The following is a 22030-nucleotide window of genomic DNA, read 5'->3' on the forward strand; positions in this document are numbered from 1 at the left end:
GCCCCGTCCGGGGGCCCTAAGGGCAGGGGCCTGGGCCGAGGGGGAGCCGAGCCAGGGCGGTACCATTCGGAACAGAGAGGGGGGCTGGGGGGGAAGGGAGGAGCCAGGGGTCAGAACCCTGTTGGGGGCGGGGGGGGCCACACCCTGGGAAAAAGGCTTGGGCACATCCAGAATGGACCAATCAGCGAGCAAGGCCAGGGTGGCGTCAAGGGGCAGCTCCGGCCAATGGGAAGGGAGAACACTTCGGAGGTTCGGAGGAAGAAAAGAAAAAAAAAAAAGCCCCACGAAACAACAATCGAATCCGTTTGGGGGCTTGGAAGGCTGGGAGTGGGCGTCGTTTATAGCACGTTCCAGCGCCTGCCCTCCCCTTTGAAGGATGGGGTCGTTTGCATCACTCCTGGGCCGCGGGGAGCACACGGAGCTGAAGAGGGTCCCGAGAAAGTAGACGGGGATTGGCCGTTTACAGGGGGCACTTGATTGGGTGCTTCGATTTGGGGGGGTGGTGTGGGTGGGACGGAGGTGGCAGCTTTGTGCTCAAAAGAGTGAAATAGAAGGTTATGGTCTCTTCGAGGGAGGCAGGAGTGGGCAGAGGTCCACCATTCCCCCTCACTGGCTACTGACTTAAAGTGACAACCAGCAAGTGGATCGCGGATAATCTCAAACCAATGGATAACTTAAAAATACCTCTTGAGCTCTGAACACTATCAACATATTCAGTTCCCTTCCCAGCACCGGGCAGGTTCTTGAGAGGATGAGCAGTGGTAGTCCGGGCCCACAGCTGCCACTGGGAATTTTATAGACATTTATGGCGTGGCTTTTGGCTTCGGAGTTAGTCTAGGGTCCCACTGCTTAGTCACTAACTGAAATCTTAAGCCTCTAAAATAAAGGCATTGGGACTAGTTACCTTTGAGGTGGAAGCACTTGGGAACTGATCTGGAGAGTGATGGGCTCAGAAAAGAGGGCCATATTGGTGGGGGCCATTGCAAAAGAATATTCGTGGAGTGGCAGAACTTTTGGCCCAGGGATTCCAAATGTCTGCAAAGCTCCTGAAACTGTATGTAAAATGGTGTAGGTGTTTGTGCATTTTTCTGGGGAGGGTTCATAACTTCAAATTCTCAGAGGGTTCTGTGACACACAATAATTAACCCCCATCTTGGTCTAAAAAGAGTAGGGGGACCCATCTCCAAGGCAGGAGGTGAAGTGCAGTAGTGGCTATGTCCTTTCGGAATCAATGGAGGGGTTTCTCCAATTCCTTGTGAGGACTCTTGGCTGCAGGGGCCCTCTCGATACGTATTGTCATCCAGAGAAAGGCAGGTTCCTCAGAGCCGAGAAGCTGACGTAAACTGCCATGCAGCAAAGTAATGCTTGAATAAACGATAAACAATGGTGAGGAGTTGGCCCTGCTTAGGAAGTAAAGGGAATAGAGCTTTACTTCTGAAAGCTCATCTACCTCATCTGTAAAGTAAGGGTAAAAGTGCTAACTACTCTAGATAGCAACCTGTGTAAGCCGGGAGGCTCACACATGAAAAGAAAACCATAGTGGTTAGACTTAAAGCTGAACCCAGCTTCAGCACCATCCTAGGACCAGCCTCGAGCAGAATCCAATTGAATGATTTGTGCATAATGCTGCTAGGTTCAGAGGTTAAGAATATACAGTATTTAATTACTATCCCTGACTCTTTAAACTGGTTGTTTATGGTTATATCCGACGTGATGGATTTAAGGTTGTAGGCTAGGGTAACTTCCCTCCAGTCCAATTTAGGACAACATAGTCCTTGGTAAGAAAATAAGGTCCCCTGACAAGTGCGACTGGAGAAATGCAATGAGGAGCATCCAAAGGTGTCTTGTCTAACTTGAAGGAAATGGGAAACAACACAGAACACACTCCAGTTAAATAGATTAAAAGGACGCCTTTATTTCTAAAATGTGGCTTAACTACACCCACGGTGTGCTAAGCCAGTTTTGGAACTGATCCTGCAGCTCGGAGTAAAACCGGACCAATGGAGGAGCAGTCAGGGCTCCCAGTTACAGGCACCAAGGTGTCACTACTCCAGCAACTCAATCTACAGAGTTTTTCTTCAGCTGTTTTTTGTGACGTATGGAGAGTCGTTTTGGATTTCTCTGTACGACAGAGAGGTCCGACCTTGAGGAAGACCGGTAGCCCACATCCTCTGCTTTTATAGGCTTAATGATATGGCCTGGCTTGGTGACAACCTTGGGCATAGTCAGCTTTTGGAAGGACCTCTGGGTGTTCCATGTAGATCCTATAGGGGTCTGAATGGTCCTTTCAAATTGCTGATGGTGTGTGAATGGATATGGAAGCATCCGCACCTAGAAAGGAAGGCAGAGTGATGTGGCATGAGCCAGGCCTGTAAACTCTGATGGCACCTGGTCAGGTAGTTTTAGCACATAGGCCATAGTTCTACACAATGGTTGCAGTGAGTGAAGCTTCTGAGAGGCTAAGGTATCCCCATGCCCCCATCCAACCTTAGGAGTGCCAATCTGCTTGATGGCATATGGGAGTAGAGGGGCCTAATTTGGATTAGAACCTCCCTTCCCCCAGGCTTACACAACAATCTAGGGATTGAAAAACCATCCCAACAAGGCCCCTGCAGCTATAGGAACACTACAGGAGCTGCAGGTTGCTGGCCCCTAGTGGGTCTCCCTATACAACATTGTGACTGCAAGACACATGAGTATTGGTGTATCTCTGTGACTCTCCTACCCTCTTCATGCTCTTAATCCCTTCCTTTCCTCCCCTTGATTCACAGGATTGATGTTTTATGGAACCCAAAGATTTACTCCTGAATCCTGAACTCTACCAGGCTATTACACTTAGCTTCATGCTCTTCCCAAGTCTCATTTCCTTGCCCAGGATTCTTCTTCACTCCACCAAAGCGCTACCTCAGACATATAAATAATCTTTAAACACCTCCCCAATGGCCAAAGAGGAGCAAAAAGATGTAAGCAGAAAAACGGGTAAGTTACAATCAGTAGTCTCTAGAGATACTCAATGGAAGACTCAAGAGAAGCTGAGTACTGCCGGGCAGTCCTGGTGGTGGTGAAGGACACAGATTCTTTAGGTTAAGGGAGGGTCTTAGTGGGGTTGACAGCTAGATCTGTGCATGTCACCCAGAGCAAAAGAATAGAAAAAAACACCTGCACAAAATATGCAGTCTTGGGAGGTTTACCCCCTTTGGCTCAAAGTGCTTTATTCTATTGCATGCTGGGACCTGAAGTATATATAGCTTATTAAAAAGATGAAGAAAATCAAGGGAGATTCTTGGAAAGTTATTTGTCAATTTACTGTGACTGTATTAAAAAACAAATAGTTAAGATTCCTGGAAGGGAAAGGTGATCTTTATTGAGGTCTGTACTCTGCCCTTCGCCTAGAATCCGGGCCCGGTGAAGCACCCCTTTTCTCTCCCTCTTATCCCATAACTGCTTGTTCATTGCCTATTTTCTGGTTATATATCCTCAATTGGGATTACAATTCAATTTATGCAGCAAAATAAGATCAACAGAGTATTACTGAAATGATATTTTCTCCTCTCTTCTGTACCTATTAGATAGCCCTCCCCCACTTCAGAAGGAAAAATACAACTCATTTCAATATTAAACCGGTTGGGGACAGATCACAGGGCCACAGACTTTCAGAACTGAAGGGAACATAAAGGTCACCGAGTCCAGTCTCATTCCCAAGTCCCTTTTACACATGCTTACAACCCCAGAGCAACCCCTTCTCTCTTCTGACCGGCAGAAAGTTTTTCCTTGAACTCTGCCTTTCCTCTAACTTCTGCTTTATGTGACTTCCACACGACAGCCTTCATTATACTGGAAGACCATGATCATGCTCAAATCTGCTCCTCTCTTGGGTAAACATCCCTAGCTCATTATCACGTGACACAATTTTAAATCTTTTCATTGTCCTGAACAAGTACTGGTTGATCTTCATTTTTCTTAAGATGCAGCTTAAACCTATAGCCTCTGAACATTACCTGGACTATAAACAAAAGCCTGCAGAATGGCAATTCTTAGTTTGCTGAGACCCATTTGCATCAGCATTATCTGGGGGTACTAGCTGAAAATGCAGATTTGGGGGCCTCACCATTGCTGCAAAGATTATCCTTTAAGTTTTAACTTTCCCAGCCAGTAATTAAAACAGCAGAGTCAGTTTGGAATTATTCATCTCAGAGCCAGTGAAAAGAAAAATAGATCCGATTCTGTGGCCAAGATCACACATCCCTCTTGACCACAGAGCACCAGAACGCTCCTCCCAAGCAGGAGAGCCAGGCAGCAAAGAGGAGGTTGCTAAAGGCTCTCTATCCCTCACCTGATGAGCCACTGCATGGATGTTCCGCTTCTCATTGAGAATCACATTTGGCAAATTCTTGTCTTTCCTTGGAGGACCCTCAGGGGCTTTAACGAGAAACCTGGAAAGCAGAACGGCAGGACGTCTGACTAAGAGCATTAAGGACTTAGTCAAAAGGGCAGAGAGGACACATGAGGGTCCAGTGGGAGAACCTGGTGCCCTTCTAACAGGCTTTCTTCCCTGTTCTTACCGGCGTCTCTTCTTGGCACTGGGCTTCAGGCCCACACCACCCCACTCGCCCCAGCCAGGCAGAGTCAGGTCCACATCCTTCGGCTTACTCGCCTCCACGGCTTCCCTCTTCTCTTTCAAGAAGTCTCTGATGACATCATCCCCAGCAAAAGCTTCCTTTATCATCTGCCTTTGATCTCTCTCTTCATCTTCCTGGGAAGAAATGAACAACAGCTACAGCTTGCCTCCTGAGCCGAGGTTCGTGGCAAGACCGCTCAACTGCTGGGTCGTGACATTTTAGCGCCCCCTAGGGGGAAGTGCGGAACAATGATGGTCTTGCACTACAAACCCATCGGCAGCCAATCAAGCTCCAATCTTCTCTCTAGGGTAAATATCCCTAGCTCATTATCATATGACACAATTTTCAACTTTCAATAAGGACACTGCAGGGTAGAGGAAGGAACGGCCTGTGTTAGGAGGGGGAGCTCCAAGTGGGCCTGGCCAGAATGTGGGGGTCCTCCAGCTTATATCTCTGAAAAGACAGGCACCAGGGCTCCTCACTTGAGCAGTTTCAGTGACTTAATCCGGGAGCCGCTCCCCCGCCCCCCCCCCCCATCATTCGAGATCCCACCGAGTAGAGCAAAATATTGTCAACAGCTCACTGACTCACCTTTGAGTTGTCCTGCCTGGCATCTGGTCAGAGCTCTGAGTGACTCCCTCTTTCCTCTGAGGGCTTTAGAGTCACCCCAGGGAGGATTCGGTGGCTCAGAATTTAAGGCGAGGGAGTCTCAGCGGCACTCACAAATTTGCATCTACGAAACTGTCACTGGGACAAGCCGGGCCCATACTACTCCAGACCTCTTAACTGCCGCCATGTGCCCCCAGCACAGAACTTCACTGATTCTATTCCTCGCGGAGGAAGGACACTTTCCACACCAGCTCTGATACCCCCCAATGGCCCACGACCCTGGCTCTGCTCACCAACTCCTCTACTGTCGTGGGAACTGCCAAGGACTTCATGGAAGGAGATTTTGTGGTCAGGAGGTTCTGGAGATCAATCATTTGCTCCTTCCTTTTCTTCTCCTTGGGGACACCAAGATGATTACTTGGGTTCCTCTCCAACTGCTGCCCTTCTACCACAACTCTGGGAAGCTCCTTGTTTTGAAAACATCCTTCTTTGCCCAGCTCCTCCAGTTCATCCAGAGTTCGTGCTCTCTCCGGCCTCTGCAGCAACAGAGGCTCCTCTTCCTCCCCGGCAGGTTCCTCTCTCTGGACCGCCAGAACTGTCCTCGTTGAACTCAGTTCTTGCTTCCTGGACTGATGGCTCTCCCTGTTGAGTTTCTGAGACAGTGCCCTCAATTCAGACAGCACCTCCTGGCTGCTAAGATCTGGGGGAAGAAATGAAAGCTGTTGGAAAAGTAGGGTGGGAGCTGCCTTGTCAACAAGCGTCTACTGACCTCTCGCTGGGCGCTGGGCACCATGGGAGACATGCTAACGGGGACAAACGGGTAAGAGAAGATGCCATTTGCTGGATCTCCTGGCAAGTTCACTAATCATTACCTGTCAAGTCGTGGACAATGGAGTTTAGGAGTTAAAAGCAGCATGTTGGGAAGCAGATGTCCGGGTCCTATTCCCAGCTTTGCCAATGACTCACTGTATAACTGGAGCTGTGGCTTATTTCCCCGTAAACTCTGCTTGGGAAGATCACCCCAAATTCCAAATTTGTATTAAAAGAGCTGTTTTAGCCAGTGGCCTCTAAATTCAACTTCATTGTCATTTATTATTTGTAATTGCTAAAAAACTGTGATTTCTAATTTGTAATTTACACTGTAATTTCCTACTTGTAAAAACTGTATCCAGCATTGTTTTACCTTAAAGCAGCATTTCACAATCTGCTGTGGCAGAGTCAAGTAGCTCACACTTTCCAGCCACGAGCATCATCTGAGCAAATACTGCTAGTCTCTGAGAGCCCCGAGGGAAACACAGCCGTGACATGCTTTTAAACTGTCCCTTGCGTTGACTCAAGTTGCCTCCATTCCCAAGTTCATCCTGCTCTCTAGCTCTGGCTTGAAGCCACTGGAAGAAGCTACTTAGATCTGGCCTGAGGACATGCATGTTTATTTTCAAGGACTAACTTTCCTTGCTCATTCTGTTTGGGGTCCATGCCTTCCCACTATTTTAGGATACTATTTCCCCAAAGGTTTGGGATCATTCTATTTACCATCCAAGGAAGTCCAAATCCACCTTTCATTCCGCAACCAACTGTTCTACACATTTCACTAGATGGGCAGCTTTTGAGGGGGCTTGGGAGGAACCATCTCGGCCTGCGGTGCTGCTTTCTACAATCCTCTCGGAAGCGACTGCTTGCCAATTATTAATCCCAGAAGTCTTTAGCTGAAAACCCTAAGTAAAGGTCCTCCAATACATTCTAAATGACAGCTCGAAAAACAAACTTTTTTTTTTTGCCACTTGCTGTCGTGTAAATGCATTCATTATTCCTCTAGGAAATATAATCGGACCCAAGAATCTGTCCAGATTCAGGTGATTTCTGAAGGCAGTTAGTTTCCTAAGCAGGCTTATAAGGCTTTGTCCCCAGAATGGGAACTCTGACCTGCCTCAAGGGTGCTAAGGCTGCTAATTAATATATAACATGCAAATCGAGTCTGAGCATGGCGTAACAATTCTAATTTACCCTGTACCTTGTGAAGTCATTCATTCCTATCAAGAAAATCACACCCCATATCAACATATCGACAGACAACTGCAGCGATGATTTGAAGACACTTCATAATGTCTCAAAATACGCCTCTGTGTCTGTGGGTGTGAACAACTTTCAGATTTGCCAGTCCACCACATGTACTTCTCACTGGCTTGTGGGTACCAGTGATGTTAACTCCTGCCCTTCCTTCAAGGATGGTGTACTTCTGTCTTTCTGAAGACTGGACACACACTCTAGAGCCATGCAGATGCCTGCTTATTAAATGCCTTTGAAGGAGAATGGTCATGACAAATCTGTTTTCTCTTCAGGGACCCAGGGCACTCTCTTGAAAGTACCTAGAGCCTAATCACTCTGTGACACAGGTGGGTGGACCCGGCTTCCCTCTCAGTCTGCCAAGAGCACCAGCACTAGGCACTCCTCCCCTCTGGTCCACCACTGCTCACCTTTTGCTTCTTGACTGCCCACCGGCTTGGCGATCTGGTTGAGCCCAGACTTTTGTCTAAGTGATCGCCTTTCCTCAAATTCTTTCAACAGAATTTCTTCCGCCACCACTGGTCCTTCTTCCTCACTTTCAGGAGCCTCCTGGGCTGCAGGCTCTGCAAGTTCTTCAGGGTCCCCCTGGACCTCAACCTCTTTTGTGTCACCTGAGTGATTCCTGAACATCCAGGGGTTCGGTCTGTCTGCCTTCACCTGCACCTCATTCACCACGTCAGGGACAAAGGGTTCACCCTCTTCCTCCGCACCTCCCTCCTCTTCCGCACTCTCGGAGGCCACCTGGATCTTCTGCATCAGCTCTTTGTTCCTGGCCAATTGTTCCTGCATAGCCTGGCGAGCCTGGAGGAAAGGGTCACGGCACGAGCACCTTGTCATTAGTGACCACAGTAACACCTTTCTTGGTCCATTTCTTAGAGCTGCCTCCTCTCAATCTGACTTAAGTATTTCTTACTGGTACCTACTGTTCAAACTGCACATACACCACTGTGTTAACAGCTATGGAATAAAACAGAAGACAAATTCTTTGTCCTCAAGGAATCAACATGTGAAACAAGGTTTTTAAAAAAAAAACACACAACTCCTCTCCCCTTTAACTGGACTTGCCTTCAATGCTGCTTCCCTTTCATCTCTCCCTTTCCACCTTGTTCCCGGTCATTTTCCTCTCTGCCTTAGAGATTTTCTGATGCCTTTTTAGAGTCCTGGTTTTCCAAGCATCCTCATGGCTCTTTCCCAACTCTGCTTCTGCTAGCATCCTTATGGATTTTCCTTTCTTTCCTCCAATTCCATCTCTGATTCTTAAGAGAATGGTATTGTTTTACATATATCAGTAATGTGAACAGAGTGATCCCCCCGGTAATATTAGAGAGTAGCCTCAGAGTCCCCTTGCTGAAGTTGTCTTAAATCAGAATAAAAGTTAAGGCTTTACCTACACAGCTGAACAGCGAGCCTGGATGGTCTCTCACCCTGATGGTCTCTTACCTCCAGGTCGTATTTGGCCATAACTGCCTTTGACTTTGCCCATTTCCCACTGTTCTGGTGCTTAAGGCTCATTCGCTCCTGGAAAGAAAGGGCAGAGTGAGATCCTTATTGCTTTCCGGGGAAAGCTGGTTCAAGGGTTGGAGGCCAGAGGCAGCCTCACCATCATTCTGGCCTTTTCGAGTTTTTCCAGTTCTTCCAATGCTGCAGCAGGATTGACCTTCCGCAGCTTCTCGAACTCTTTTAGGGCTTGCTTGGCCTTTCCTTTCTTCAGAAGTTTGTGATACCTATAGGATGAGAGAGGGGTATGGGGGAAGAGATTTAGCTGAACCACTGGCGCCACACACGAGTGCCCCGCCACACAAGGGGTTTCCCTATGTGGGGGAATGGAAAGGACATCACAGAGCTAGCTGGCTGCAGGGAGCCGGCTCGAGACATGCGACGCCCCGCGGGACTCTCAGTCCCTGCAGCCCCCAAGGGCAGACCTCTGCAGAGCAAAGAGTCCCCTCTGCTTCTAGAACGCAAGGGAAGAGCAGAATAGGATCCAAAGAGGCAAAAAGGCAGGAAGGAAGCCCTACTGGCCTCCACAGCTGTAGAACTCAAGAGCTCATTCGGCAGAACCACTCTGTGATGCCCTGGAAGGGAGAGAAAGTAATTGAACAGTCCTCTTTTTAGCAAAACCAAGACAGAAAGCCAAAGCCACAGGAGCAGGTACTACTGAAGGAGGCAAAACTCTCTGAGGTTGGTTTGAAAAAGAAAGAGGCTAGTCACTACTCTTTGGGACCTCTCCTACATGACCCCAGCCGCCATGGGCAAGGTTCTCTCCTAAGGACTCGTGATTCTTCCTCGTCACTTTCTTCCATGGAACCCAAGGCCGGTACACAGGGGCCTCCTTACTTTTTGCTTTTGATTTTCTTCTCTCTTCGAGCCCTGGCCTCATAGTAGGACTGCAGGGCCCGGGCCCTTTGAAGCTCTGCTCGGCGCATCTTCACCTATAATGAATGACATTTACAGTGACCCCTGGGTTTGATGGCAAATGCTGGGAGAAAGAGAGCATGTCTGGGTGGATCAAAGGGCCTAGCACACTTACCTCTTCCAGGCTCATGGCTTTGAGAGAGGCCTTTTCCATGGGAGTCAGTAAAGGGTCCGTCACTGGCTGCTTGTTCTTATGGAGGAGATTAAAAATCTCCTGCTCCAGGGGAGTTCTTGCCTTAAGGAGGTAACAGAACACTCTAAGTCTTAAATCATGCTCCTAGAGTCTCCCTCTTTACAATCCTATGGCCATATACTCTATGACATTATAATTGGAATCACGAACTGGATAGGACTGACTGTTACAGCAAGAGAAGGGGGTTCCAGGCTCGCTGTTCAGCTGTGTAGATAAAGCCTTAACTTTTATTCTGATTTAAGACAACTTCAGCAAGGGGACTCCGAGGCTACTCTCTAATATTACGGGGGGGGGGATCACTCTGTGTTCAGATTACCAATGTATGTAAAACAATACCATCCTCTTAAGAATCAAAGCAGGATGCCCTTAAGGTCAATGCTGGCAGGAGAGAGGAACAGCAGTACCAAATTGTCAGTCTTAAGAGTTGCAAAACAAAACGGTCCCTGTATTGTTATGTATATTTGAAGCACAATACTCTTAACATAAAGTTAGGGACCTCAGATCCATATCAGCCTCCTTTTAAGAATACTTCTAGAGAAAAGGGGAGGTTAGGTCTTAAGATGAGCACAAAAAGACACTGCCTTTAACAATAAGACCTTCAGGTAATTAGCCTGCTTCCTGACAGTTCAAATTTAACTCTCATCAGTTTCTAACTTTGGCTCCAACTCCTCAGTTGCCAGTTAACTTTGCATACTAGGTGGTGTCTACGCTGATGAAATGAATGGACTGTGAACCAGTGACTTTACATGTCAACAAAAGACCCCATATGCTGCTTGACTGATATTGTGAGGATGGCTAAAATAATCAGGCTGATCGTGTCATGGTCCACTTTGGCAAGGCACAAAGACAGCCTGGGGCAAGAGCCAGTTTCAAACCTCATGCACGTATTTTATGTGGTTTTCTTCAACGACCATATACATCACGGTCAGTGTTAAAACTTACAAGTATCTGGACAAATGCATAAACACACATCATCACACGTTACACGGCACTATTGATCTAACCATAAACCTACTGAATAGTAAAGGTGCATGTTCTTCCATTTTTAGTATTTGCAGTAGTAATCAATCACAGGCTACAAAGTGATTTATATTACAATGTTGTAATCTCCCTCCAATTCAATTCAATTTACAAACATTTATTGATTGCAGCTACATTCCAGGCACTTGTGCAGGGTGCTACGAATACACAATTAAGATAGTTCCTGTCCTCATAGAGCTCATAGCCTTTCAGAGGAAAGAGACATATGCACCACTAACAACATAATGGGTTAAATATTAGACCACAGGAGTAATCACAGAGGAAGGAACAATTAATTCTGATTAGGAGGTGGGGCAGCTCGGGGAATGAAGAGACTTTTTTTTTTGCGGTAGGCGGGCCTCTCACTGTTGCGGCCTCTCCGGTTGCGGAGCCACTGGCTCCGGACGCGCAGGCTCAGCGGCCATGGCTCACGGGCCCAGCCGCTTTGCGGCATGTGGGATCTTCCCGGACTGGGGCACGAACCCGTGTCCCCTGCATCGGCAGGTGGACTCTCAACCACTGCGCCACCAGGGAAGCCCCAGGAAGAGACTTTTTGAATTAGGCTTTGAGGCATAAGCACAATTCTACAAGGAGGTGGAAAAAGCCAAATGGAGAGATGAGTATAAGCAAAAACACAGACCTAGGGAAAGCAAAGGTATGTCAGGGAACAATGCACTGTCCAGTGTAGCTAAGATGCCGGCACTTCTGTCTCATTTTGTAAGTGGAGAGCCTTTTGAAGGATTTTAAGCAGGAAAGTGATAATCGGTTTTGTGTTTTGGAGACAAAATCCTGGTGATTGTGTAAGGGGTTCTATGGAAGGTGTCAAATGAAAATGAGGAGGAACCAGGGATGTGAGAGTTATTACAGAGACAGAACTACAGGACTAGACCCCCTGCATGGGCTGGGGGTGCTGGCAGTTGAGGGGAGAAGGAGTTATGCCATTGACTGAGTTATAGCATGAAGGTCGTGGTATAGAGCTTCAGGGTCTGGGGAAGGAAAATGCCAGGCTTTCTTTGTTGTTGAGAAGTTTAGGTGCACAGGGGAGAGCCAGGTGAGGCCTGCTAGTCATATGGAACATGGGTCTGGAACTCAGAAGGAGTTGAGAGTGATCTGTACCATGTTTACAGAGCAAGAATAAAAAGGACTAAGGACAGTCAGATAAAAAGCAAAACAAACAGACAAGAAAACAACAGCAGGACTACGTCACAGAAGCCAAGGGAGAAGTTTTAACCACATGATGTGTTAATAGCGTCAAATAGGCTGAAGACGCAGAGGACTTGGGATCTGGCTACTGGGAGGCCCCTTGCTAACACCTTCTGAGAGAAGTTGCAGGAAGGCAGTAGGGGAAGAAGGTGAGAGAATGGAGACCAGCTCTTCCCAAAGCATGTTCCTCAGCAGCTGACAAGATTTACTTCATTTTTTAAAAGTTTAAAATTCAATGTGTTCGATTTTTAATAAAATCAGCCTGTCCTACCTGGGTTAGAGTAAATCATAGGGGTTTCTTTACTATCTTTTCATAGCCTTTAAAAGGCTAGCGTAGGGGCTTCCCTGGTGGCGCAGTGGTTATGAATCTACCAGCCAGTGCAGGGGACATGGGTTCGAGCCCTGGCCCAGGAAGATCCCACATGCCACGGAGCAACTAAGCCCGTGTGCCACAACTACTGAGCATGTGCTCTGGAGTCCGTGAGCCACAACTACTGAGCCCGCATGACACAACTACTGAAGCCTGCGCGCCTAGAGCCCGTGCTCCACAACGAGAGGCCACCACAATGAGAAGCCCGTGCACTGCAACGAAGAGTAGCCCCTGCTTGCCACAACTAGAGAAAGCTCGTGCGCAGCAACGAAGACACACAACAGCCAAAAATAAAAATAAATAAATAAATTTATTTTAAAAAAAAGTCTAGCATACACCGTGGATCGCCAATCTCCAGTAGGGGCATGTGGCATTTTCTAGCAACGGAACCCTACCAAACACCCCACCCAGTCCCACTCCCAGGGCATACTGAGAAAAGAAGGTTTTGAGGAGAACACTTTGGGAAATGCTAGTGTCGGTTGCCAGTGGAGGGAAGGAGGGAGTGGTGGGAAGTTACCTCACATCATTTCTAGCACTTTACAGTTTACAAATGCTTTCTCACACGTTATCCCCTTTAATTCTTCTCAGCTAGAGTCAAACGGAATTTTAGGAAACTGGACCAAAACTACAAGTGCAGACATTTTGGATTCTTAATTTCCAGAAATACTAGTATATTGCTAGTCCTTGGGCTTTGCCCTCTAAGGCACTGCCAGCCACAAAGGACCCCCTGACTTCTCTGTGCCATGTTGGTGTAATTTCTCAAAGATGAACCTTAGGGCTTCCCTGGTGGTGCAGTGGTTGAGAGCCCGCCTGCCGATGCAGGGGACACGGGTTCGTGCCCCGGTCTGGGAAGACCCCACATGCCGTGGAGCGGCTGGGCCCGTGAGCCATGGCCACTGAGCCATGGCCGCTGAGCCTGCGCTTCCGGAGACGTTGCTCCGCAACGGGAGAGGCCACAACAGTGAGAGGCCCGCGTACCGCAAAAAAAAAAGATGAACCTTAGAATGAATGGTACAGCAGGTTTGTGTACAGCATCTGGGCCCCACTCTGTCTCGCACAGGGAGTTCCTGGAGATCAGAGGCTACGCCATTCTCAGTGCAACCCGCCCCCCCCGCTTCTCATCTTTAATGACCAACTCGGCTTTGACCTGCCATCTCTAAGGTCATACCAGCATCTGGAAAAAGCAAGGTGCAGAACAGCGTGTAGTAGTACTACTACTTTTCTGATTAAAAAAATGAGGTAAACATAAATATATCCATAAAACTCTTAAGTTAACAACAACAAAAAACGTATAAAAAAGTGGTGATCTCTGGGTGAGTATGGAGGTAAAAATGAACAGATGGGGGGACAAGGGTGGGGTCAGACTTTTCTCTATGTATTTTCTATACTTATTTTTGAATCCTGCAAATTGTATTACCTCAATTTTTTCCCCCTAAAGTCTCCCTTCCATCCTGCAGCCACACTTTAAACCTGGTCTCTTTTTCATGTGGAAAAGGAAGCATCCTAGAAAGCGAATGGTGGTGACTTCAACAACAGTATCCGAAACAGAGCTTATCCCCGTAATGAGCAATGACTTGCTCAATTTCTAGCTATGGCGGCAAGCCATGTTTACTTTGATGATCTTTAATTACCTCAACTTCCTGACACATAGGACACCATTTTCGGATTTATAGAAAGCAGAGAAGCCATCTATCCATGGTTTGGGCACTGATGTTTTGGACTATTTTTCTACTAAAGACAGAACACCACATTATAGACTGCATAACCCATGGTGTATTGGAAAAGAAAGGCTAGCTGTTCTGAAGTTGTTCAGACTAAAAATTGAAACTTTAGGGACTGACACAGGATTACTAACTTTTAATTTTGCCAATGGCATAACTACCGTTCCACCCCCAACCCCATCATTTACTACCACCATCATTTTGTAAAGGAAAAGCTATTTCAACACCATTAAAGTGGAAAGAATAACCTCATAATAAAAAAGAGCTGGCAACCTTACACCAGCATACTCACAGTTGTCCTTTTACTTCAGACGGATGAAGCATCTGCCAGAGATCATTGTTTGGGAAACCCAGTGCTAAAATACCTTTTTTATTTTCTGCAGCTCAGTCATAATGAGTTACTTGCTAGACTTCTAGTCATTATCAGCAATCTGCTATATTTTAATATGGTATTCCTTTTCAAGCAAACTTTGGTTCTGCTGCTCATATATTCCTCCTAAGGCATCATTAATGCTGCCAGGTTCCTGATCGTCCCAAGGTCAGAATGTTGGCTTTAAAAGCTTTTTTAAAAAAATCCAGTGTGTGAAAAAGAAAACATCATTATGTTCCTTCTCTATTGGCAATCAGATGTGGTCACACAAACACATGCAAATAACCATGCAGTGGACAATCCAAGCTGAGGAAGCTGAGGAAGGGCGATGACAGAGCTATGGCAACTGGCTACGAATCTTGCTCCCCCGCCCCCTCCCATTTTGACCGCTCAGCTAAAATGACTGCAGCTACCATTTCGGCTTAAGGTGTCCAACAAGACCAACTGCAGGCTCTGCAATGTCCACGCGGTGCAATCTCACCTTCCAAGGTGTGCTATCCTCGTGTTGCACTTACCTTCCAGCCACTGACCACATGTTCGATGGGAGCAAAGATGGACTGCTGCTTGCTCAGGGGAAAAACCAGCTGCTCTGCTTGCCGGTTCTTCTGCACGACGGGATCCCATTTGGAGAGGACTTGTGAGGTTTTATTGAATGCCACTTCTCTGTGGATCTGAAACAGGCAAAGCACACAGAAAGAAAGAGCCATGAAATTAAGCATCAAACTCAAAGGACCAGCAGGAAACTAAGAGGCCATGTTTCTTAGTTTAAGAAAGAAATCAGGATGCTAGAGATTAGCTCTTGCTTACTTCTCAGGACTAAGCTTCCCCTGAGATCAGTTTTAATCTTTTCCAGGGTGAGGCAACCACAACTTTCCTTCCTCCCATTTTTCAGGCCATCCCCCCTTCTCTTCTTACGCTATTTTTCCTTGTCAGTTCAATTTCTCCCCCTTAATGGACCACATTTTCTTTGACTCACCCGCTCAATCTCTTCTCTGTGAAGGGGTAACTCCACAGTCTTCTTCGATTTGACTCTATTCAGCTGCTTTTTCACAGCAGCCAATGAGGATGAAGTTTTAACAGGCTCAAGCAGATCTGAAAGGACCAGCTTTTCTCCTGATCCTGCAGAAAGGACAAACTTTCTGGTCAGACTGAGAAGTGAGGCAAAACCTCAACATCACATAGGGAGAGACCTCAGTAGAAAATGCTGGCGGACAGGCAGGTGTGCAGGGAAGCAGGAATAGTCCTCTTACTTCAGTCACTAGCCAGAGTGACGCCACTGCCTTCCTACATTCCCAAACGTGTTGGAAGGTGGAAGACAGAAAACTATTTAAAACAGTCATTTGCTTTTCTCCTGGTCTTTCTGCTTCCAGTCTTGCCCCACTTCAATTCATTCTTCACACAGCAGCCAGAGTGTTTTGAAAATGTAAATCGTAGCACGTCATGATCCTGCTGAAAATCCTCCAATGGCTCCCCATTATACTTTGGTCCCTGTCTGTCTCTCCAACCTCATGTCATCCACAGATGGAGAATGCTCCAGCCGCACTGGCCTTCTTCCTCTTCTTCAAACATGCTGAACGTATATCTTCCTTAGCGCATTTGCGCTAGCTGCCCCCTCGCCTGGAATACTGCTCCCTATCTTTGCATGGTGACTTTTCTTGTTATTCAGATCTCAGCTTAAATTTTGCCTCTTCAGAGGCTTTTCATGCCCAGCCAACCGAAAGCAGCCACTTACGTCACTTGACTGCATCATCCTGTTGTAATTCGCTTATTGTCTCCCTGCACTAGAATGTAAGCTCCACGAAGTTGCGACTTATTCCTAACTGTAGTCCCAGAAACTGATATATGGTAGAGGCACGGTAAGTATTTGCTGAATGGATAAGCTTGGAAGAATATATTGTTACCAGTTCTGGGAGGTTATGTTAATGGTTACTAGAAGCACATAAGTCATTCAAGCTGCATAAGCTGTGAATATGGTGGAAAAGATTTGGCATCTAGACTTGTTATCAAGATAAAATCAAGTTAAAACACTGCCACTTACTAGATCATATATTCTCAATCGGGGTGATATCATTCCCCCACCCAGGGGTAAAAACTGGTTCTTCGGTGGGCAGGGGTAAAAAAAAAAAAAAAACACTTAGATACAGCCATCCCTTGGCATCCATGTACAGGGGACTGGTTCCAGGACCCACCAAGAATACAGAAATCCAAGGATGCTCAAGTCCTTTGTATAAAATGGCACAGCACTGATATTTGCACATAACCCATACACATCTTCCCGTATATTTTAAATCATCTCTAGATTACTTATAATACCTAATACAAAGTAAATTCGATATAAATAGTTGCTGGTATGCGGGATAAACTCAAGTTTTGCTTTTTGGAATATTTTGAATTTTAAAGTTTCAATCCACATTGGTTGAACCCACAGATGTAGAACCCACAGTTACAGAGGGCTGACTGTATTAGTTTTGTGTCCCTCCAAAGCTCAGCCTTACCTAAGAAAATCTTATTCCTGGTGGCAGAGTAGGCGAGGAGGGAGGGAGGAAGTGAGGAAAAGAAATGCCTAAAAAGGCTCCTCAGGGGAGCAATAAAGAAAAAAGTTTGAGAAACACTGTACTGGGTGAAGGTCCTTGAGTAGGTAACTTGACTTCTCTGAGCTCCAGCAGTAGAGGAGAGATTATCTGCCTGTCCGAACTCAATGCACTGTGAGAACTCAAATAAAAATGAAATCAGGGACATGACTAAGCTCGTGAGAGGCAGCTGTCTTCATTCACATCCCTCTATCCTAGAAGTAGCTCATCAAGCTCAGTGGGAGATCCTGACTGTGGCCTTTTGGCTTTCTTCTAGAAATGGAAGAAATTCAAGAGCATCTGACTACCCTTCTTCACCCCCTCGCACGGTAGTGTTTATGGTATGATTCATTAACCACATCAAAAACAGCTGGGGGCTTCCCTGGTGGCGCAGTGGTTGAGAGTCCACCTGCCGATGCAGGGGACACGGGTTCGTGCCCCCGGTCTGGGAGGGTCCCACATGCCGTGGAGCGGCTGGGCCCATGAGCCATGGCCGCTGAGCCTGTGCTCCGCAACGGGAGAGTCCACAACAGTGAGAGGCCCGCATACCACACACACACAAAAAAAACAAACGCTGGAAAGTGACCATTATGCTTTTGGAACTCCACAAGTTCCATGCAGATAGTTTCCTTTGGTTAACTTACCTTCAGAACTGACACTGAACTCTGACACCTTCAGACTAGCCTCAGATCTCTCAGCCAATTTCCGCCTGAAATTAAGCAAAACAGAATACAGAAAGAATGGATACATTTTTCTGGGGAACAAACACTTCTCTCTTCAAACAATGCTTTGGTTTCATTTCTATTCTAGAATCAGGTTTTGTCATAAAGCAACCAGGAAATCTGTTCCTAAGCTGGACATGGTAGTCTAACCATCTCTTAATGTAGGCTCAGCCCCTCAAAAACACAAGGCAATGCAAGGTAGGCATAATGAAAAAGGTATTGGACTTGAATTCAAACATATCTGGATTTGAATACTAGATCTGTCACTTATGAGCTGAGTGACTTTGGGACATGTCAATCTTATTTTCTAGTTGAAGAAACTGACATGCAGAGAGGATAAAAAACTTGCCTACAGTCTCCAAAGTACATGCTCTGACAATTGTATCTTCATTGTCTTAGGCACTCAATAAATGTTAGCTGCAGATAAGTCTCATGGAATCAGCTAGTTATAACCTGTCCAAATCGAAGGGAATGTTACCTATTCTTTCCATCAAGTGAACTGATTGCTTCCAGAAGCTTTTGATGCTTTCTTTCTCCATCACTGTCCCCCTGGAAACAGAAAAGGAAAAACCATCAGAATGATGAGGGGAGGGAAAAGACAGTATGGCAATTGAGGCCCATGTAAAATCTCTCATTCTTTTGGTCAGTGGAGAACTGGTGAATCAGATGAGGTCTGGCGTGCAGGCATTCCAGCTCAAATGGAAAGAAATGCTTCAATAAGCCAAACTCCCTCACTGTAAGGAACATAGAGCCTTAGTAACCAGGAGCTAATGCCATGCCTCTGTCTTAACTTGTTTTGAGAAGAAAAGTGCCATGAGAAAAATGTTTCTGTATAGAATATATAGTGTGATCTGACACAGAAACTGACATAATAAAACCAATTTAAGTAGTTTTGTCAAGAGAATAAAGAGCTGGAATTCCTATAGCAGCTGTTGGAGACCCAGCTTAATTATGCATATGTATATTTCAGTCGGATAATCAAATAACCCTCTATGGAAATCCAAACTTGGGAAATAGGGAAATCATATAATACCATGTGTTTTGGTCTTATATACTCAACTTAAGCAACCTGAGGACAGTATATCTTATATACGATCTTGGAATTCCCATAGCACTTAATACAATATCATATACATGAAACACTAAATACAGGTATTCTCTGCCTTTTGAAAGTTTGCTTTGCTTTACGCCGCTTCACTTTCACAAAAGACCTACATTAGTACCTGCTTTTGCTAACTGAACAAAATCTGAAGAGGATTTTTGCTTTTACAAAAACAAACAAAAAGCCTTAAAATGAAAATAGCGTCTAGCATTTGTTTTGCAGTGAGTTGTTATAGAGGCAGCACATACTCAGAGTGGCACCACCAAGCCCCTTCCCTGGAAACTACACTTAGCATCTCAGCATCAAGCTGCCATAGCTTTGAACTGTCTATGAGCATCTATGCTTTATCTTGATTTATTTTGTGTTTCCATTAGCAAGATGTGTCCTAAGGTAATAGCTTCTTTGCTTTATGCCATTTAGCTCATGAAAAGTTTCGTAGGAACACTCTAATTTGGGTAGTGGTGGAAACCTGTAACTAATTTATTTGTGAGACCTGAGCAAGTATAAACAATGTTGTCACCCCTTTTCTTTCCAGGAAATGTGGCATCTACCCTAATTTTGAGGCAGAAGGGAAATTGGAGAAGGCGGTTTAGTGGGTGTCACCCACCTCATCTTCACTGGTGCTCAAGGGGTACTCTCTTGGCAAATCCTCTAGTTCTTCCTGTTGGTTTAAAGCCAGAAGGCTGCTAAAGGAGATAAAAGAGAAATATTATCACTTGAAACAATTTTTCTTATGTTGAAATGATCTCTAAAACATAACTGCAGTTCTTAGTACAGAACAGTCCTATCCCCTGGAAGAGGTGCAAACCAAGCAGTGTGAGCATCTTTGGAAATTTGTCAAGACGTAAAATTTAGACTGCATAAGGCAGGCATCACCTGCAAGAGGTGAGCACTGGTTAGTAATACCCATACAGAACTGCATGAAAATGAAAAAGATCTAACACTCTTCAGTGACTGATTGGCACTCCATTTCCCACTGACCTCTGGTAGGCTGTAAAAATGTCAGACCCTAGGTAAGGTGGCAGAAGACGCTGTTGCTAGCCCTTGAGGCAAGGCAATATCACAATCAACATTTCTAAATCCTCCACGTGGAAGATACCTGTAAAGGTGCAAGCTTACTTAAAAGTGACATCTTGATCATTTGTTCTCAGGAATAGGGAAACGGGGAATTGGAAGAAAGCAGCTGGAGCTTGCTTGGCAAAGTAGGTGCTTAACTTAGGAGACTGGTACCCAGAAACAAATTATAGAGTCTACCATTATCTAATGGTATATGTCAAACTCTGCTAGGTACCCATTACTAAACAGATTATATTTAGTTCCCCCGGCGGCAGGCATGAAACGCCACAGAAAATGTTGTGGATGACTCCAATGAGCAAAGGTTTCCAAGATAAGAGGACTTTATAACGCAGTCACTGTCTGCGCAGAGGGTTGAAATGCTCCCCAGCAGCTGCAGAAAAAGGAGTCACGTGATGAGGAAAGTGCAACACGTTAACTTAGCTGGAAAGGGACAGGCCGCATCAGGACCAACAGGGATGAGACTAAAAAGCCGGGGAGTGGAGGGAGCGAATTAAATTAAATTAAAAGGGCTTTAAAGGATGGATCATGGAAATAGTAACGAATGGCGAAGTCTTGGGAGGGGAACAACCGACGCCAGCTAAAAGGCGGACTCCATTTCTCAAAAGCCCGGGAACCCGACCCACAACGAAACCCAGACCCCTCTTCCCCTCCGCTACGCCTCACCTCTCCGCAGCCCGACTCGAGCTCATCTCACCAGCCTGGATCTCACATGGGCCCGGAGCGGAAGCCGAAAGGAAAGCAGTTTCCGTGCCGGCCGCAAAGCAATTTCTGCTTCCGCCAATCACGCGCGACAAGGTGCGTCACTTCCGGCCCGCCCCGAGGCGTGCGAGAAACTGGAGCCGCTTCGGGAGGGTTCCGCTGGGAAGCGGGAGACTGGAGATAAAAGCTTGTCAGCGGACGACGCTTTGCTTACCCCACCCGCCCGTCAGCCCTCTGGCGCGCCAGCGTCCGTCCTCCCGGCCCTCCGGGTTCCCTCGCGGCGCAGGTGGGTGAGCTTAGCGGGAGGGTGCTGCGCTGTTGGCAACCGGGCAGAGCTTCCTGCGTCTGTCCGTGATCGACAGCGTCCTGCGAGCCTGCTGCCAGCCAGCTCGAGGCTTTATTGACCGCCCGGGAAGTGGCCAGCATCGTGCTAGGTCCTTGCGATCCGCCCATGGAGAAAATCCCCTTTCACCCCGCGCCCTTTTGCAATTGCAGCTCTGGGTTCCTACTTCCCTACGTAACAGAGTTTCATCCAAGAATGGGCTGTGTCAGTGGCTGCAACTTCCTCATCTCCCATCAACTTTTAAGAATTTTTTACACAAATGCCCTTTAACTGTTGAGGTAAGAAAATGATTTGCCAGCCTCCATTTAAACATTTGGTGGTAATAGCAAAACTATTTTATAGCTATATTTGAAAAATTACTAGTTGCAAAGGAAATTACTGGACAATCTAAAAGTCATAGCATTGATTTTTCAAATTCTGCAACAATAAACCATGTTTTATTTTCCTGCTTAAAAAGATGAATTTTCCTTTAATTAAAAAAATGTAGAAAAGTAACACACGAAAACATTCTTGGCATTTATTCTTCGAAGCCACTCCCATTTTGCTTTCACCCCACCATTCCACTGAAACTACTCTGGACAAGATCATCAGTGACACCCAAGGTTGCTAAATAAAACGGACACTTCTCAGTCTTTTTCTTCTAAGAACTCTGTGGTATTCGATACTGTTGGTTTGTCTTCTTAGTCATATTCAGGGAATGTCTTTGACCATCTACTATGTGCCAGGCCTCTCGGCAGTGGGGATACATTGGTGAATGAAACAGACATGTTCCATGGCCTTATATAGTCTACTTTCTAGTGCGATTAAAGACAATTTTGTCGTGGTTGAAACTCCATCCTGGGCTTCCATGACACCACTCTCCTGGTATCTTAGCTTTATGACCATCTTCCGACGTCTTCACTGCTGGAGACTTTTGTGCTTACTCCCTAAATGATG

At 46.2% G+C, this 22030-nt stretch overlaps 1 protein-coding gene across 2 annotated transcripts; it reads right to left on the bottom strand.

Annotated features, from left to right (window-relative positions):
- Positions 1-1896: 1896 nt before the first annotated feature.
- Positions 1897-20773, bottom strand: UTP14A (UTP14A small subunit processome component). 2 transcript variants are annotated; one of them, XM_060001627.1, is made up of 15 exons: positions 20716-20773; positions 19583-19661; positions 18352-18422; positions 17796-17860; positions 15558-15700; positions 15097-15252; positions 9820-9939; positions 9627-9721; positions 8893-9016; positions 8733-8810; positions 7703-8093; positions 5522-5928; positions 4563-4753; positions 4334-4433; positions 1897-2331 (listed from the first exon to the last, which is right to left on the bottom strand). In XM_060001627.1, exons 1-15 carry the CDS (start codon positions 20739-20741, stop codon positions 2059-2061), a joined length of 2319 nt encoding a protein of 772 aa, XP_059857610.1. In that variant the 5' UTR covers positions 20742-20773; the 3' UTR covers positions 1897-2058. The 2 variants fall into 2 exon arrangements, with proteins under 2 accessions (XP_059857610.1, XP_059857611.1); XM_060001628.1 differs by having other exon boundaries at positions 19583-19658; positions 20716-20755.
- Between the last annotated feature and the right edge of the window lie 1257 nt (positions 20774-22030).

The sequence above is a fragment of the Delphinus delphis genome, chromosome X (assembly GCF_949987515.2).
Source record: "Delphinus delphis chromosome X, mDelDel1.2, whole genome shotgun sequence".
In the NCBI taxonomy this organism is placed as follows: Eukaryota; Metazoa; Chordata; class Mammalia; order Artiodactyla; family Delphinidae; genus Delphinus; species Delphinus delphis.

Excerpts from the sequence above, each read along its gene's own strand:
- UTP14A (XM_060001627.1), bottom strand. The coding sequence starts at position 20,741 with ATGAGCTCGAGTCGGGCTGCGGAGAG. Across the intron at positions 15,701-17,795 it reads GTTCAGTGTCAGTTCTGAAG|GATCAGGAGAAAAGCTGGTC; the intron begins GTAAGTTAACCA and ends TCCTTTCTGCAG. Across the intron at positions 5,929-7,702 it reads GGGCAGTCAAGAAGCAAAAG|ATCTTAGCAGCCAGGAGGTG; the intron begins GTGAGCAGTGGT and ends TTCTTCCCCCAG.